Raw genomic sequence first — 17,351 nt, 5'->3', positions numbered from 1 at the left:
CAGTCGTGTCCTGCTTGTGGGTTCCCCGTCGACAGCTGGTTGGCCCCTCTGTGACTACTGGACTAGCTGGAGCCTGGGCCTGATCCAGTAGGGCTCTGCTTACGGCCTTACGTTCTAAGCAGTGGAGGCCGATGGCTCCAACGTCAGAGGGGCAGTGATCCCGCTCTGGGTCTCCGTCAGAACTCTAAAGGAGCTATCCAAGGTGCCGAACCCAGTCCCCCAAGTGGGTCCCGCACCTTGGATAGCTCCTTCGGAGTTCGGGCTGCTTCTGGCTGAAACCCAGGGGGGATTGCCCGCCCCGCCGAGATCGGAGCCGCCGGCCGGGACTGCGAGAGGCTCCCGGCCTTTGCGCCGCTCGCCAGCTCCGGCGCGGGAGCGACACCAGGGGGCGCCGCGAGAAGGGGCCGCCTTGCGCGCTCTGCTCGGCCGGCCGGCGGCGGCGGCGGCTCGAGGCTCGGGGGCGGATGGCTTCGCGCCTCCCCCGCCGTGCCACCTCCTGGCGGGCGGCGCGCGCAGAGGAGCGAGACGCGGGGGCGGCGGCGGCGGCGGCCAGAGGTAGCCCTGCGAGGCTCCCGGCGGGGCCGTGCCGCCTTTCTACTCCGACCACGGCCGCTTGGGGCTGCCGGGGAGCAGGCGAGAGAGGCGAGGCGCGGGAGCCGCTGCCAGGAGGATGTGGAGGCGGCGGCGGAGGCGGCTGCTCCCGCCGCCGCTGCCGCTGCCGCCCGCGTCGCCTGGGTGCCGGCGCTGCGCGGCGGGCGGCGGCGCGCTCCTCTCGCTGCTGCTGCTGCTGGCGCCGCTGGCCGGAACGCTGCGCGCCTTCAACCTGGACCAGGAGAAGCTCGCCGTCTACAGCGGCCCCGACGGCAGCTACTTCGGCTACGCGCTGGATTTCCACAGCCCTGCGCCGCACGCGTAAGTTGCGCCCCGCGCTGACAGGCTGGACTGGGGGGAGCCCGGGAAATTTCCTCTCGGAAATAGCCGGCGGAGAAGCGACTCGACAGAGACATCACCCTCCGTCCCCCCCCCCTCTTGCATTGATTCAAGCGCTCCCGAGGAAAGGGTCCGGATCCATTGCGATCCATCGACACACGAGCCAGATAGCCCACGGAAGCGGGAGGAGATGCCGAATTCTAGGTCGATTTATTGGCGTTGGCCGTCAGTGGGGATTCGGCAACCCGCGCACTCTTTTTTTCCCCAGCGCCATCCTATGCATGGAAGAGAAATTGATTTTGGAGCAGGATCTGGATCTCCTGGGTGAAAAATTAATTTGGGGGTAATGGGTAAATTAATTGAACTGGTTTGGGTGTTCTGGGGTGGGGTGTGAATGTAGTGAAAAGGCGATTTGCAGTTACTTGCCTTCTGTGGAATGTGGTGAATTATTTCAAAGGCTGCATCCACACAAAGACGTATTAGCATATGCAAATTATATGCAATTTTGTGTCTGTGGGCGAGGGGCCAGGTCTCTGAAGTCGCTAGCAAGGCTACTTAAGAAGTAAGTCCAACTAAGCACTTAGCCCCAAGTAAGGGGATTTAGGACTGCAGCCATGCAACACAGTCCTAGACAGCTTTACTTGGAAAGTAAGTCCCAATAAGTTCAATGAGGCATACTTCCAAGTAAGTGTGCATAGGACCATAGCACAAGCCTGCAATCCTATACCCACACTCACCCAGGTCCATTGACCTCCGTGGGATTTAGTTCTGAGCAGGCATGCCTAGGGTTGTGCAGATGGGAGAGCACTGCTGTCTAGTGAGACGCTGCAGAGAGGCTAGTGAAGGGACCGCTGTAAAAATGTTCCAAACTATTGGTGTAGTATTGCAGCCACATCGATACCAGCTCCTGTGTAAACTTCCAAAGAGTTCAGTGGACGCTATGTCATTTATTCTAGATTGTTGCATCTGGATTGATCCCAGTGGTAGTAAAATTGACACAAATCCTGCCTTTTAACTGAGCTGTGGTTCATGTGGACAGATCTCAATGCATCTGGATCCTTTGCCCCAGAGCAGATGTCACACAGATCACAAGTCCACAATTCAGTTGAGTCTCAACAGCGGATTGATCTGGCTTTAGTGCTGTTGAGGCTGACAGAACTGCACAAATTTAGATTTCAGTAGGAACTTCTATAAAGCTGTAACTGGTGAATGTCTATGGGTAGCTCAGTTTGACAGTGTCATCCACAATGCAAGCTGCTTGAGCTCTACCCCTGGGTTTAGGCTGATAGAGCCCCTCCTAAAAATGCACAAGCCACCTACTCCTGAGAAGGTCTATACATTTCAATAGAGCGCCCATGAAGCTGGTCCAGACCAAATTGTGTCTGTGTTTTACTGACACTAAATTCCTCCAGACCAGGCTTTTATGATGCAGTTGCCCCAACTCATCCACAGAATGTTGTGGAGTGTCCAAACATTATCATCACCAATTTGAAACCCTCCCATGTTTTCCCACAGCTTCTTCCATCTTTTTCCTTTTTCTGTTAAGGAGGAAAAGACAGAATTGCTGCAAAATGTCTTTTGATTGGTAGCACTAGGAACCCTCCATCTGGAAGCACCTAGTTTATCAGTGCTTTTTGCATCTTTAAAGGAAGTTGGATTTCTGCTGATTCTGTTCTACTGAATTCAGTAGGACTAAAATCTATGATGTTGTCTTAACTGGGCAGAAAATCAAACTTCATCTATCTGATCTTAGGCGCACAGCAGTTTTCTCTTGATAGCTGACCTGTGGTGTCTCTGCTTAGACATCAGTGGGGCTTCGGAGAAACTGAAGCAAACTGTCTCTTGCAAACTGTCGGCTGCTGCAGTTTAATAGATTGCTTTGATAAAGTCAACATGTGAATGCAGCCAACAATACGCAGGTTTACATGTATACATCACTTGATTGTTCCATGATTGATTATCATACACTTGTTTGCTCCACTGAAAAGCATTGTGATTGAGATGGTGCGGGTGGATTTTAATTATTTATTTATTTCGTACATTTATATACTGCCTGTCTTCCGTCATGGAACGAAAGCAGCATATGTTGGGGTTTCCAGATGATCTCCCATCCAGACACTGACAAGACCCAGACGTGTTTGATCCACGATGTCCCATTCTCACATACAAGTCATCACTTGATGTTGGCCGTGCATGTGTGAATGGGACTGGTGTCTCAAGCTTTTGGAGGGGATGTGGTTTGGGAGCAGGAGACAGTAATCTCAATATTTGGGAAAATGAGTCAAGCAGAGTTGAGGTCATACTGAGGATCAGTCTGCTTAACCATGGGCTGTTTATGAAACATGATGGTGTGGACTGGATGAATTAATCGGAGCAGGGAAGTTACTGATGTATGGATGGCCAGCTAGCATAATCACTAAAACTGGGTTCGCAAGTCATGATGAGCCATAGTGGGTTACAAGCCCTGTTAGTGTCAGCATGGCTTACCATAACATGCAAACCCAGTGCAGACGATTCAGCGTGGGAAGTTTTGCATTAACAAGCCACCCTGAGAGCCCACGGCTTATAGTAGGGCCATTGAGGGTAGCTTGTTCTCAGGGTGGCTTGCTGTGACAGCCAAACCCAGCATCATGGTTTGTCCCAAGCAGCTACAGAGCCACTTGGCAAGAGTGGCAAAAAAGTCCATGCTGCTCTTCGTGATCTCGCCAGTGCTGCCTCCAGCCTCCCTCCTCCCTCGCCAGTAACTGCCCCTCCACCGATGCCAAAATGGCACTTTGGAGCCACCATAACTCGGTCGTCACTTCTTCTTTTCTGGTGCTTTGGAAGTATGCAGATGTATTTTTTTAAATGATGATGATGATTACAGAATCATCTGTCTGCTGTGTGTAGTCTCGCCTTGTTGATTTCCTTGTATGCTACAGCTGTCAAAGGAAGCCCCAAAGTAGGGTAGGTAATGCACTAGGAAATCAACAAGGTGAGACTGCACGTAGGTTAATCTGCGCACACTTGAGAAATACCAGTTGGGGTGGGGTATGATACTAAAGGAAAGTATGAACCCATTTGCATAATTCAGAAACACTGAAAAAGGGAGAAAATGCTAGTGAAGGAAGTGCTCCGAAAAGGAGCACCAAAGACATGGGGCGGGGGGGAGACTCCCACTGGACAATGTCATCCTCTTGCTGTTAAGCCTTGAACTGACACCTTTAAGTTTCCTGTTCCATTTTGACAATTCCCCAAGTCCTGATGAAGTCAGCAAATGGGAGTTATTGCCCCTGCCCCCACATTGAGGCTCCTTTTTGGAGCAGCCCCTGCCCCCACATTGAGGCTCCTTTTTGGAGCAATTACTGCTTGGGTTGCTGTGTTTCAGTGCATTCATGCAAATCTGCCAAACATGTTTTTAAAAAACTCTTAGAAGGCAGACGCATGGGATGGACCAAATGGGACCCCATTGGGGCAGGTGTAATTACTACTGGTGTGGGTACCCCATTCACTCTCTTCCATTCAGCGTCCCCCTAAGGGTGTGCTGCCTCCTGTGCATGCTTGTTTCCAAAACAACCCGGGAATGCACCATTCCTGGGTCGTCAGTTGTGAGGATTAAATGGTAGGGAGCTGATGTACCTGTGGGTTGTTGGACCCATGTATTTGTGTTATGTGCAAACCAGGTCCAGGTACGTCAGGAAGTTGGAATCCTTGAAAGCTCTATACAAATGTGATGATGATTATGATGGTGATGATGATAATTGGGTGGCCTTTTGATCACTTCTAGCTCTCTGACTTGAGGATCCTGGAACTGGGCCCCATATTACCAGGCTTTAGCTATGTGCATAGCTGAATTGGTACTGGCTCTTAGGCAGTACCAAGTGCCCAAAGAACTTGGCAAAATGGATGCAAGGAGCAAAGTAGGCCAACAAGCTTGTTAATATGCCATCAGTGGGGAGCACCAGTGAGAAAGACCAGGAACCTTGCTATCCCCTGTCTGCCTCCAGCATTTATGGCGATTATTATTGTTATTCCGTACATAAAGGTCAATTCCATTGTTACTGGGATCATCAGAATTTCCTTGCTTAATGCAGCAAAAGTCTACCTGTGCAGCAGATGCTCACAAAAACAGTGCACAGTCCCTGGTTGGTTGTTCCTAGCATCTGATGAGAACTGATGTTCTGCCTCTGAACAGGGAGCTTCTGGCTTTAGCTGTCATGGCCATGGTCAGACCTATCCTTTTATGAATCCCTCTAATTTTTTTTTTAAGTGAACTACCCCCCTGGCCATCACAATATACTGTGACAACAAACTAATGATGAGTTGGGGTGGAGAAGTTGTACGTCTTTATTGCCGTGCAATGCAACGGTATTCATATTTAAGAATAATATGACTTAGCTTTTATATAACGTCTTAGAGCAGGCATGGGCAGAAGATAGATCTCCAGATGTTTTGGATGTCAACTCCCAGAAGCCCCTGCCAGCATGGCCAGTGGTTAGGAATGCTGCAAGTTGAAGCCCAAAACATCTGGAGATCTGCTTTCTGCCCACCCGTCTGAGCATGTTCAAAGCATGGCACATACAGTAACCTCAGTAATTTTAAACAATTTAGATACTTTGCCTGCAAACATGTCTGAATCCACTTCCATAGTGCGGCATCTCCACCTTTGGTGAGAAGGTTGAGTGAATTTTTTAAAATGCTGTCTTAGGTTGCGGAGTAGTGAAACCGGAGCTTAAAAAAGTCATTTCAGCAGTTGTCATGGGAGAAGAACAGAGGGCAAGATTAGGGAAAGTGTTGGGCTTAGGGATAGCTGCAGCTCTGGGCCATTGTAGTGTGGAGAGGTACAGACATAGGATAATAGAAAATAGCAATTGCGTATCTGTGGCTACTAGTCATGAAGGTTAAATATTGCCTCCAGTGTCAGATGCATTGCATTTAAACTTGAAAGGGGCTGGACACATGAGTTTGTCAGTGCCTTACACATATATTATGCAGAAACATTGGCGTTTTCTTGAAACATGTATTTGCACTGAAATAGATATGTACTTGACCATTCCCAGATTACGTTGCGTATGGGTATGCCAACAACCAGGACAGTAAAAAAAAAGTAACATGAAAAAAACGAAGCCAGTTATCCAGTAGGCAACGTTGTGAGTAAAAGCTATTGGTTCCATGGAACTGGATTGGCTCTGCAAACAAGTTCCCGGGGAAAGTGTTGGGGAAACATTGTTTAACTAAATAATGACATCCAGCTCTTTTGCTGGTGATCTCCCCATTGACCCCATAACCAACACTGTTCTGGCTGTGTGGGAGCCATATGTTCTCATTTGACCTTGATGATGTAGTGAAGAATCCAGAAAGGCTGGGGGGCGGGGAGGGGGGAGAGAGAGAGATTCTGAGCTATTGCCTTGGCCATTTTTTTTTTTGTATTGCACAATTGTACGGTTTTGATAGGGCTGGTGTTTTGCAAACAGCAGTCTTTCAACAAAACAACCAGGTTTTGATATTTCAGATTCATCCTTATTATTCATGAAACAAGCTTTTCTGAATATTTTGCAGAGTTAGCATCCTAGTCGGAGCGCCTAAAGCTAACACGACCCAGCCGGACATCGTGGAAGGAGGAGCGGTCTACCATTGCCCTTGGCCAGTCACTGAGTGTAAACAGATCCCCTTTGATAATACAAGTAAGTACATTGGCTCTGCGTCATCATCTGCATGGGAACATTCGGTTGAACCCCAGTATTCATGAGGTTGTCCCATACGTGAGCAGACTGGAGGCTCTCTCCAGCTATGTCAGTTCGTCTGATCTAACTCTGCAGTTCTCTAGAGGAAACACTACTCTTGGATGTTTGTATGTACAGGCTTTGTGGGGAAGTGTTTAATGGTCCCCAGAGAAATAACAGTGCTATGACCTCCAGGGCTTGTACTTGCATGCTGCACCTTAACTAAGATGTCTGGGTTTTGGCTGCTGTTTTCATGCCATGTGGTTTACACTGGAGTCCTTGGTTTTTTTTTGGTTTTAAAGGCAACCAGTTTTACATAGCACGTTCCAGGTTCAACGTTCTTTTCTAAAGTTGAAATCTGCATGTAGTCAGTGTTTAACACTCCTCTATACAAAGAGTTTTCCATCCAGTCGGGTGGAGCAAAAGTTACCACGTGTTGCATGCTTATTTAATCCTTTTCAGAAAGGGAGAACGTTATTTCAGAATAATGGAGGCTGGGTGGAAACCAATGTAGGAATAATATGGATTACATCTACTTCAAACCCCTGCCCCCCCCGCCCCCCGTTCTCCAACAGATGGTTCTTATTTAATTAAAGGGAAAACACATTTGAGACTATGCGGGCTGTTTATGTTTTCTGTTGTTTTTCCCTTTATGGCCCTTGAAAACCATTTGGTGCTAGTGTCTACTGAAACATTAAAATTGAAAGGTTTTAATTTAGACAGATCTGATCTTTAGAAGTGACGGCTAGGATTCATCAAGTTCAGTTTAACTTTTGTGGTGCTTTCATGAGTGTAGGGGTATGCACAGCCTCAGTTCTGCAAACATCCATGTCAAAACATGCCTGGGATAAAGAGGCAAAGTCAGTAAGGTGATATCTTTTTGAATACACCAGCACCTCCTGAGGCAGATCTCCTTCAGGCACAAGTGAGGAGGCTGGAACTGAACACTCAGCTTGCCTACAGACAAACAAGCAAGGCCTCAAAGGGCAGAAAATGGGCTCTGGATGAATAAATAGCATAATTGTTAACAAGCCCTGCCTCAGCACATGAGATGGTTGTGAGACAATGGAAAGCTAAATCTTCAGGAATTATGTGCAGTCTCTTCTAGTGACTCAGAAAGAAACTCTTGCCTGGAGTAGCTTTATTGGATTTCCATGCATGGACCATTTTTAATGGTGTCTTCAAAGTTCTCTTTGAGAACAAGACAAGAGGGACAGAGATGTCCCAAAGGGAGACACGTTTGACCAGGTGACGGGGAGTTTTTAACCCATAATCATTTTTCTCAGCAAGTTAATTTGGGATCTACAGCAAGGTTGGAGCAAAATGGTAGATCAAGGATCTACTGGTAGAGCTCTGGGTGATCTGTGATGGATTAGCAGTGTTGTTTTTTACTCCCAGCTCTTTAACAATTGCACCAACAAAAAGGCTCTATCTCCCCCACCCTCTAGGCTGCTGAAATAAAGAAAGCTTGAGGAAGGGAAGACCAGGAATGCTTCTTCCATAGCTGGGCTGCCACTGCCAAGAAACTCTTTCCACTGTGGTCACATAAGGTGCCTCCCATAACGGACAACAAAGAGTGTTGTGGCACAGATTTTCAAGGACTATAGCCCACTTCAGCCACATGGAATATTATGGAGGCATAATACTGAATAACAACAACAACAATAATAACAAAAACAACAATAGGAGGCAACCTGGAGAAAGACCCCAGCAGGAGATCTTAAGGTACTGGCAGAATGGTATGGGAAGGAGGCACACTTTTAAGTATTTGGGTCCCAAGCCATTTAGGGCTTTAAAGGTACATCCACACACCTTGAATTGGGCCTGGAAAAAAATAGGAAGGTGCAAATGGAATTCTTTCAGTGTTGGCATAATATACACAAAACCGGTCCTACCAGTCAACATTCTGGCAGCCATGTTCTGCATCCATTGAAGCCACTGAGTCATCTTCAAAGACAGCTCCACATATAACATGAGTTATATCTGGCTCTGCTTGGCAGCATCCTTCTATTTCTCTTGGGCTTGCTGCAGGTGGGTAAGGTTACAGCAGCGGCAAGAAGACGGTGCCAGCTCCAGGTTTTGGAGGACCCTTGGGCAAGACACCGTCTTCCTCAGTGAGTTCACCTTCTCACCAGCATTGTTGCTTGCTGATGCTCCTCCTCTTCTTCATCATTGTTACCACCTTCTTGCTTGACAGGCAGAAAGCCAATGAGCATGCAGGCAGTGGCATCTCTTGCTCCTCTTTCACCCCACCATGTTTGTCTGGGCCAGAATGAGAACCGGCTGAACAAGCAGGTTGCAATGGCGAAGAGGAGGAACACCTCCAGAGACTCTTGGCAGTGGGCCCTCTGCTGGGGTATGGGCCTTGGTAGGTGCCCAGCCTTGCCAACTCTTGAGGCTAGCCCTGCAAGAACACACAGAGCTATGGAAGAGCCTTTAACAGCATATCCCCCTGATGTCACTGTTGGCCACGCCTTACTGAGAGATCAGCCAGAAGCCACATTCAATTGGCCTGGGTGACAATAAGCCACACCCACTGGAGACAGTTCCACCCAGTAGTGCTTGCCAGCATTCATCCTGGGCAGGATGCTATTTCCCCTGGGCTTGCTGCAGGCCCTGTAAGGACAGCAGCAAAAGCAGGAACACCAGCAAGCTAGGGAGAGACATCAACATCACATCCCTCCAGTTGCCCCCAACCAAGAGACAATCTGGGAGAGTCATTCATCATTCTGCAACCATATTTTGTGCATTGTTTTAGTCTCTTATGAGCTGTGTTGGAGATTGTTTGACCCAAAGTTGGGGTACATATCTTTAAAATAAATAATAGAAAAGTCCTTTTGATGTGGCTAGTCAAAGTCATATGAGAAAACATTTTGGTGGCACACTAAAGAGAACCTCTGATGGCTTACATGACAGTCCAGTTTCCCTTCTCCCTAAAAGATCTCCCAGTTACTGAAGAATACACATTGGCAATGGAATCCAACTGGCTTTAAATAAAAAGAAATGGTACTGGATCAAACACTGCAGTCATTTCATAGAAGACTTGGGATTTGCTAATATCAAAGTCCTGGGTGTAACCTCTAAAAACATATGAAAGTGGAGAGGGGGAATGTTGAAATAGAATATTTTAGCTCTGAACACCCAGAAGCTTAATGTAAAAGGTAATGATAATTAAGCATCAATTTCAATTCTGTCTCCCTAGTAATTCATTTTCGCACAATAAAAGGTAACCAATGATGAACCATTCATTACCATTCTACAAGAAAAGATTATAGACCACAGCTGCAGGCAGGAAGATAAAGTATCGGATTGTGAACCACATTCCTGGTTTGGTCCCCAGTTCCAGCTTGTTCGTAAGTGTTGAGCCCAAGATGTCTTTGACAAGTTTTCGCACTTTAGGAGGCTTGCTCTCCCCTCACCCCTTGAGTAAGCTGAGTTTTCAGATGCTTTATGGGGCTTGTAATCTTTCAACGTGAGGAGACTGCACAGCACACTTGGATGAGCTTCTCATGACCATTGCCAACAATAACTACCATACAATCAGTGGAGCAGCAGTGGGAATGAGAACACTTCCTACGAGTGGTCTGTATGAAAGAGCAAGAATGGTACTACTTTTGACTTGCACCCATTTGAGACAATTGCATCATGCCTGAGCAATGCCACCCAGGCTTTACACGGTGCATGGCCAACATGGACCGATGGCATGGCATCTCTTGCAGGGGGCTTTATGTCAGTGTCAGAAGTTTATACATTTCTTTGCATTTCATTTATTACATTTCTATTCCACCCAATAGCCAAAGACGTCTGGATGGGGTTTTTTAATGTTATTTTTATGTATTAAATTTTTATACTGCCCAATAGCTGAGGCTCTGTGGGCAGTTCGCAATTAAAGCCGTAAAATACAACTTAACAAGACATAACATAAAACTTTCAAAAGTTTACAAGTACCACATAAAACCAAAGATTACAAAGATTACAATCTAAAAAACCAACATAAGAACATAATATAAAATCCACGTACAAAAATATAACAATTTAAACAATAGTAAACCCATTAAGGGCACAATCCTATGCATTTAAGGGCACAATCCTATGCATGTTTAGACAGAGAAAAGGCCTACAGGCCTTTTCTCTGTCTATACATGCATAGGGTTGTGCCCTAAAAAACTTCACATATGTTGTCCATTGCCTGGGAGTATGGCTGTTGCTGTGCATTTGGATATGCAGAATCAGACCCAAGGCCTGTCTATCTTGTTTCCCACAATGGCCGACCAAATTCCTGTGGAAAGCTCACAAGCAGGACAGTGCTCACCTCCTGTGGTTTCTTAGCAACTGGTATGCAGAGGCATGCTCACTGTGATCCTGGAGGTAGCATATAGCTATCACAGAATCATAGGGTTGGAAGGGGCCTGCGAGACCATCAAGTCCAACCCCCTGCTCAGTATAGCAAGCCTGATTCCCAGGCAGCCTCCCATCCAAGTTGTAACCAGTTTTGACCCAGCTTATGAAATCAGACGAGATCAGGCGCATCCAGCCCTTTGCTCGTCTATCTTCCTCTTGCAAGGAACCCAAGGCAGCTTACATAGCCCTCTTCCTCTGCATTTTATCCTCACAACAACCCTGTGAGGTAGGTTAGGCTGAGGGTTAATGACTGGCCCAGAGTCACCCAGTGAACTGAAATGAAGGCAACACATGGATATGAGCCCCTTCTTTTGATATGATATCATAGCTAGTAGCCAATTATAGCCTTGTTCTCCATGACTGTGTTTATTCCATTTTTTACAGCCATCCAAGTTGGCAGTCATCACCACATCTTGTTGCAGCAAATTCCATAGTTTAAATATGCACAGTGTGAAGAAGTACTTTCTTTTATCTGTCGTGAATCTCCCACCAATCAGCTTCATGGGCTGTCCCTGGGTCCTAGTCTTATGCGAGAGGGAGAAAAACCGATCTCTATCCACATTCTCCACACCATAAATAATATTATAAACCTTTATAATGTCAACCCTTACCCACCATTTTTCCAAGCAAAGAAGTCTCAAACATTGTCACTTTTCCTCATAGGGGAGTCGCTCCCACTCCCTGATCATTTTTGGTTACCCATTTTTGACTCTACAATATTTATTTATTTATTTATTGCATTTATACCCCGCCTTTTTTCCTCTTGCAAGGAACCCAAGGCGGCTTACATTATCCTCCTCCTCTCCATTTTATCCTCACAACAACAACCCTGTGAGGTGGGTTGGGCTGAGAGTCTGTGACTGGCCCAAAGTCACCCAGTGAGCTTCCATGGCTGAGTGGGGACTAGAACCCGGATCTCCCAGCTCCTAGCCCAACACTCTTGCCACACTACACCACACTGGCTCATCTCAATATCCTTTTTGAGATGCAGTGACCAGAAATGTACACAGTATTCCAAGTGTGGTGACACCATAAATTTGTATCAAGGCATTGCGATATTGGGAGTTTTATTTTTGATCCTTTTCCTAATGATCCCTAACATGGAGCTGGCCTTTTTCACAGCTGCCTCACGCTGGGTGGACGTTTTCCATGAAGTATCCACCTTGACCCCAAGATCTCTTTCCTGATTGTTCACCACCAGCTAGGCCCATATTAGTGTATGTGTTATAAAGTTAAGGGTAGCTGTTTTTGTTTTTTCCTCAATGTGCATCACTTTGCACTTACTTATTTTGAACTGCTTTTGTCATTTTATTGCCCATTCGCACAGTTTGGAGATATCCTTTTGGAGTTCTTCATACTCTCTTTTTGTTCTTACCACTCTGAATAATTGGGCGCCATCAACAAACTTGGCCACCTTACTACTCACCCCTAACTCCAGATCGTTTATGAAAGATTAAAAAGTACCAGTCCCAATACAGACCCCACTTCATACATCCCTCCCTTGCGAGAACTGTCCATTTATTCCTACTCTCAGCTCTCTGTACTTTAGCCAGTCACTGATCCATAAGACAATCCAGTCTTTTATCCCATGACTGCTAAGTTAACTCAGGAGTTTTTGATGAGGGACTTTGGCAAAAACTCTGTGGAAGTCTAAATACAGAATTTGTGTATTGGGACATATTTTGAACACACCTGATTTTGCTGTTGTCTCACAGTAATGTATAAAGCTCTGCTTCAACGGTAGTTGCTTAGTCAGTTGAATGCAAATTAGCAGTGCTTGAAGGAAATGATCTAGGCTTTCACTGCCCATCTGTGGAATATGGGGTTGAATTTCGAGGCTGGTCCTCATGATGGATCAGCAACAGGACCAGCCCTACTGTTAGGGAGAGCAAGGTGGTTGCCTCAGATAGCAGATCCTGGGAGACAGTAGCCAGGTGTTGGAGGTTAGAAGTGATGCTGATGATCCTCCTGCTCTGCACTTCCTAAGCTAGCCTGCTGCCTTCAGGTGTGGTGAAGGATGTCCTCCAATCACCAGTGCTGTCTCAACTTCAGTCCAGGTGGCTTTTGTACACAGAATGGGAGGGGGCGCTATCTTGTCCTTTGCCTCAGGCAGCAAAATGTCTTGGGCAACATTTCCAACACTATGTAAGACATGATTACTACTGACTCCTATTCATCTCGCAAATACAACACCCATTGTTTTCTCACATGCAGACAGAAGAGAGCAGCCTGGGAAGGAAGCAGTGCAATCTAAACACACAGAGCTGAGTTCTTGATGCCAGAAATGAGTGCATGTTCTGTTTCAGCTGCAGAAGATGCACACTTTCCCACAGTGCTAATCGCAGTGTGATAAGCGTGGAGATGACGGTGGAGGCCTTTTCATGGTAGCGTTTGCATCATAAGAGGCAACCCACTAAGCCAAGTAATGACTAAGCCAAGCAGTAAGTCATGTGGAATTTTGTGACACTTTACATGAAAAGCTGGCCTTATGGCATATAAATAACACATGGAAAGACATCACTCTTTACAGCGCGTAATCCCATAGCTTGTCACTGAACTAAAGCTGTGGTGCTATGCACAGTTACCTAGGAATAAGCCCCACTGAACACAGTGGTACTTCTGAATAAACTGGCATAGGATTGTGCTGTAAGTTAACCTACTTGCATTTCAAAGCCAGAGGTTGGAACTCCTTGTATTGTGGCTTGCACCCATCATTTTGTTCTCTTTTCTGATTATACCAACACCTGTTTGTGGCTATACCAGCTGTATGAACCATTCCCCAGGCACCTGTGCCCCAAAAGCTCCATATTGAGGGCTGGGTTGGTTCTGTGGCTAAGTGCCAGTGCTATAAATCAGGAGGTCCAAAGTTTGAATCTTTCCTGCAGAAACTACTTGGCTGTAGGCAAGTGATTCTCAATGCCGTCTTCCAGTCTGTAATATGGGGATAATAACAGAGGCCTACTTTACGGGGCTGTAGCAAGGATTTACAGTAAGATAACTAATGCCACTTGAATACTTGCAAGTGTTATATAAATATTGTCATGACTGTGCTTTCAGCTGTATAAAAATTGTGCTTGAAGCACAGACATATGTGCTCTTTCTATTCCATGCCAAAGTGTTTGGCAACCTGAGGGCTAAATTCTAAAACAGGTATGGCTCCAATTGCAAAATCCCATACATGTTTCCTCAGAAGTAAGCCCCGCTGCATTTAACGGGGCTTGCCCTTTAGTATGTGTTTAGGATTGCAGCCTACGTTAATCAAGATACATAAAATATGGCAGGGCTCCCCAGCCTTCTTGGCTCGGTGGGCACATTTCGAATTTTGAAAGAATGTCATGGGCACTCTCACAAAATGGCTATCATAGTAGGCATGGCTGGTCACAAAACACTCATTGCCCAGAAGGCAAAATTGGTGAGACTAAAAGAAATGTAACTGACCCAAGATCCTAAGTCCAAGGCAGCGGTGGGGTCTGAGTTCCAAAATTCAAAACCACTCTTTTGAACCCAAATAAAGACAGTGCTGGAGGGCAACACTTCACCTTGCAGCATACCAGCCTCCCTGTTAAAAGAGAAAACGTAATTAAAAAATCTTAACAAATACAATAAAAATCTGGAAGGGCAGTTAGCCCATTGGGCACCAAGAGAGGTATCCTCTGGCACATTGGTGCCCATGGACACCGTGTTGAAGACCCCAGAATTATGGGATAGAATGTTTTACTCTGAATCCCCTCAGCTTTGTTCTTTGACACCTTTTGTTTCTGGGGAAGTTTAATATCCCTTAGTGCCCTTATTTCTAGTGCCAGCGTATGGCCTATGACATTCTTGGCACACTCAGGACTCCCACATTGCTGTGCCAACAACTTAAATTTGCCAACAATTCATGCCAATGGTAATTCACAAGCCCTAGCAGTGCACACCAAGGGTAAAAATGAAAAATGTTGTAGGCATCCATATGGGTTCCTTCAAGGCTGGTTGCTTTCTACAGTCCGTGTATTTTCTGCTTTCTTCATTTTTCTACTTTTCTCATCTCTGGAAATTGTGCCTTTTTTCTTCTTCTCTTTTTGGAGGTCCTTCTGTGAGATATAATGTTTTTAGTCCTTGGTTCACTGGACTGGGAGCAAAAAGCTCAGTTATAATTCCAGTTCCAATAAGAAACTCCCTTTTCCTTTAGACAAATTGGCTAATGTTATTTCTTCCATGTCTCCGTCTTTAAAATGTCAGTAGCAATACTTATGTCCTTATTGCTTTAGTCTACCATTGAGTTCGTTTCCTTAGTCCATAAATCTTTCCCCCAGTTGTGTGTATTATTTTGCTTGTTTCTCCAGTATCAAATAAGTATCTGCTGAGGGCCAAATGTGTGTCTAGCAACTATGCTTTCCCCCCCATTTTTACTCTGGAGTAGGCACAAAAGCCCCAATCCAGATTGGGACCTTAGCACTGGGGGTGGGGTGGAGGTTAAGACCTGGATCTTCTCTAGAGTAAAAATGAAGGGAAAAAAGATATAGCTGCTAGACAAAGATTTAAAGTCATGTCTGTTTTGGCCCTGACTGTAGCAGAACCAAAGAACAGAAAGCCAAAGAACATACTTGGCTGGTTGCGGGTGGATTAACTACAGTCATTATATATAGGGGGATAACAATCTGAAGTTCAGTTCCATTTAGAAATAGATCTGTGGGCCAACTGAGACTTTACAAATTTGCTGCTTATTACTGAACATAAGAACATAAGAAGACCAAGGGTCCATCTAGTCCAGCATTCTGTTCACACAGTGGCCAACCAGCTGTCAACCAGGAACACACAAGCAGGGCATGAGTGCCACAGCACCTTCCCACCCATGTTCCCCAGCAACTGGTGTACATAGGCTCACTGCCGCTAGTACTGGAGGTAGCACATAGCCATCAAGACTAGTAGCCATTGATAGCCTTTTCCTCCAGGAATTTGTCCAACCCCCTTTCAAAGCCATTCGAATTGGTGGCCATCACTACATCCTGTGGTAGCGAGTTCCATAGTTTAACTATGTGCTGTGTGAAGAAGTACTTCCTTTTATTTGTTCAGAATCTCCTACCGATCAGCTTCATGGGATGACCCCGGGTTCTAATATTTTGAGAGAGGGAGCAAAATGTCTGCTTCTCTCTCAGTGAACACTGTAGCATTTGAAGGGAAAACAAGCATCTGGGGGGACACGTAGAGGTGTGACATGGGAAGCTTTGATAAGCTGGGGAGCCACAACCAATGTGCACCATACGTTTACAAAATGTGTCTCCTCTTCAGATATTAAAGCTGTTCACCAAAAGGCATGCAGTAGGCAAGCAACAAATTTGTCCACAGAATAAAGCAGTGGTGTTGAACCTCTTTCAGCCTGTGGGCCAGATTCAATTTCATAGAAGCTCTCAGGGGCTGCATTCCAGTGGTGAGCAGGGCCAAAGGCAAAACAGGGCATGACCAAGGCAAAGAGGGTGGGGCCAAAATACAAAAAATACCAGCATATTTTAGCTTAACGCGTGTACTGCCAGTATCTAAGCCTTTGGAGAGGCATTCCAACCTTTTAGGGCACAATCCTATAGAGATAGACATCAGCCTCTGAACTCAGAAGCCGATGCCTATCCAATGCAGGGTGGCTGGAGCACAGAGGCGATTCTCACCTCTGTATTCCACCTGCCTTGCATTTTTAGGTAGACAAGTGATTTCGTGTGTCTAGCCAGGGACTTCAGAGCAGGAGGGCGGGAGGTCATGTAGTGCCTAGGAAGCCTCGTAAAGTGGCTTCCATGGTCTCCTCCCCTCCCTACCCCAGGGACTGCCCCCCTTTTACCCTCTCTGTGTTCCATTTCCAGGCATGGAGAAGAAGCTGGTGCAGAAAGAACTGCGCCAGCTACAAGGGGGCAGGGGAGGTGGCAGGGAGCGTGGTTTCTGGGAACCACATTTGGAGCCCTGGCTCCGACCTCGGTTCCCAGAAACTGGAAAAACCTATGGCCCTCTAAACAGTGTCTAGTGGCCATAGGATTGCTGTACAGAAAAAAACTGGGCAAAAGCTGGGAAACCACCATACAATTGATGGGTAGGGGAAAGATGACGAGGCCAAAGAAAAGGGGGTGGCCATCTGGGGAGCCCCAGAAGGCTTGATTGGGCTCCCAGGCCTGAAGTTCTGTACTTCTGGCATAAAGTATGAAATGGTTGTAAAGATGGAGAGCAGCCACCCTGCACATTGATAAGCCCCATCCCACCTACCTCACAGGGTTATTGTGAGGATAAAATACAGAGGAGGAGGACAGTGTAAGCCACCTTGGGTTCCTTGCAAGAGGAAACATGGTGGGATATAAA

At 46.4% G+C, this 17,351-nt stretch overlaps 1 protein-coding gene across 2 annotated transcripts in view; it reads left to right on the top strand.

Moving 5' to 3' along the window:
- The first annotated feature begins 493 nt into the window (after positions 1-493).
- The window catches only part of ITGA8 (integrin subunit alpha 8), a 181,183-nt gene continuing 164,325 nt past the window's right edge, over positions 494-17,351 (top strand). Inside the window, exons 1-2 of one of the 2 annotated variants that reach the window (XM_084858984.1) lie at positions 494-912; positions 6,469-6,593. In XM_084858984.1, coding sequence (XP_084715110.1) covers positions 671-912; positions 6,469-6,593 — 367 coding nt within the window. In that variant the 5' untranslated portion in view covers positions 494-670. The remainder of the gene's footprint in view (positions 913-6,468; positions 6,594-17,351) is intronic. The other variant, XM_084858985.1, reaches the window with a different exon arrangement.

Source organism: Heloderma suspectum, chromosome 5, assembly GCF_057233095.1.
Source record: "Heloderma suspectum isolate Gila_16-S chromosome 5, 16-S_ref, whole genome shotgun sequence".
Lineage (NCBI taxonomy): Eukaryota > Metazoa > Chordata > Lepidosauria > Squamata > Helodermatidae > Heloderma > Heloderma suspectum.
The sequence above is the reverse complement of the archived record's forward strand: the minus strand, read 5'-3'. Positions and strand labels throughout refer to the sequence as shown.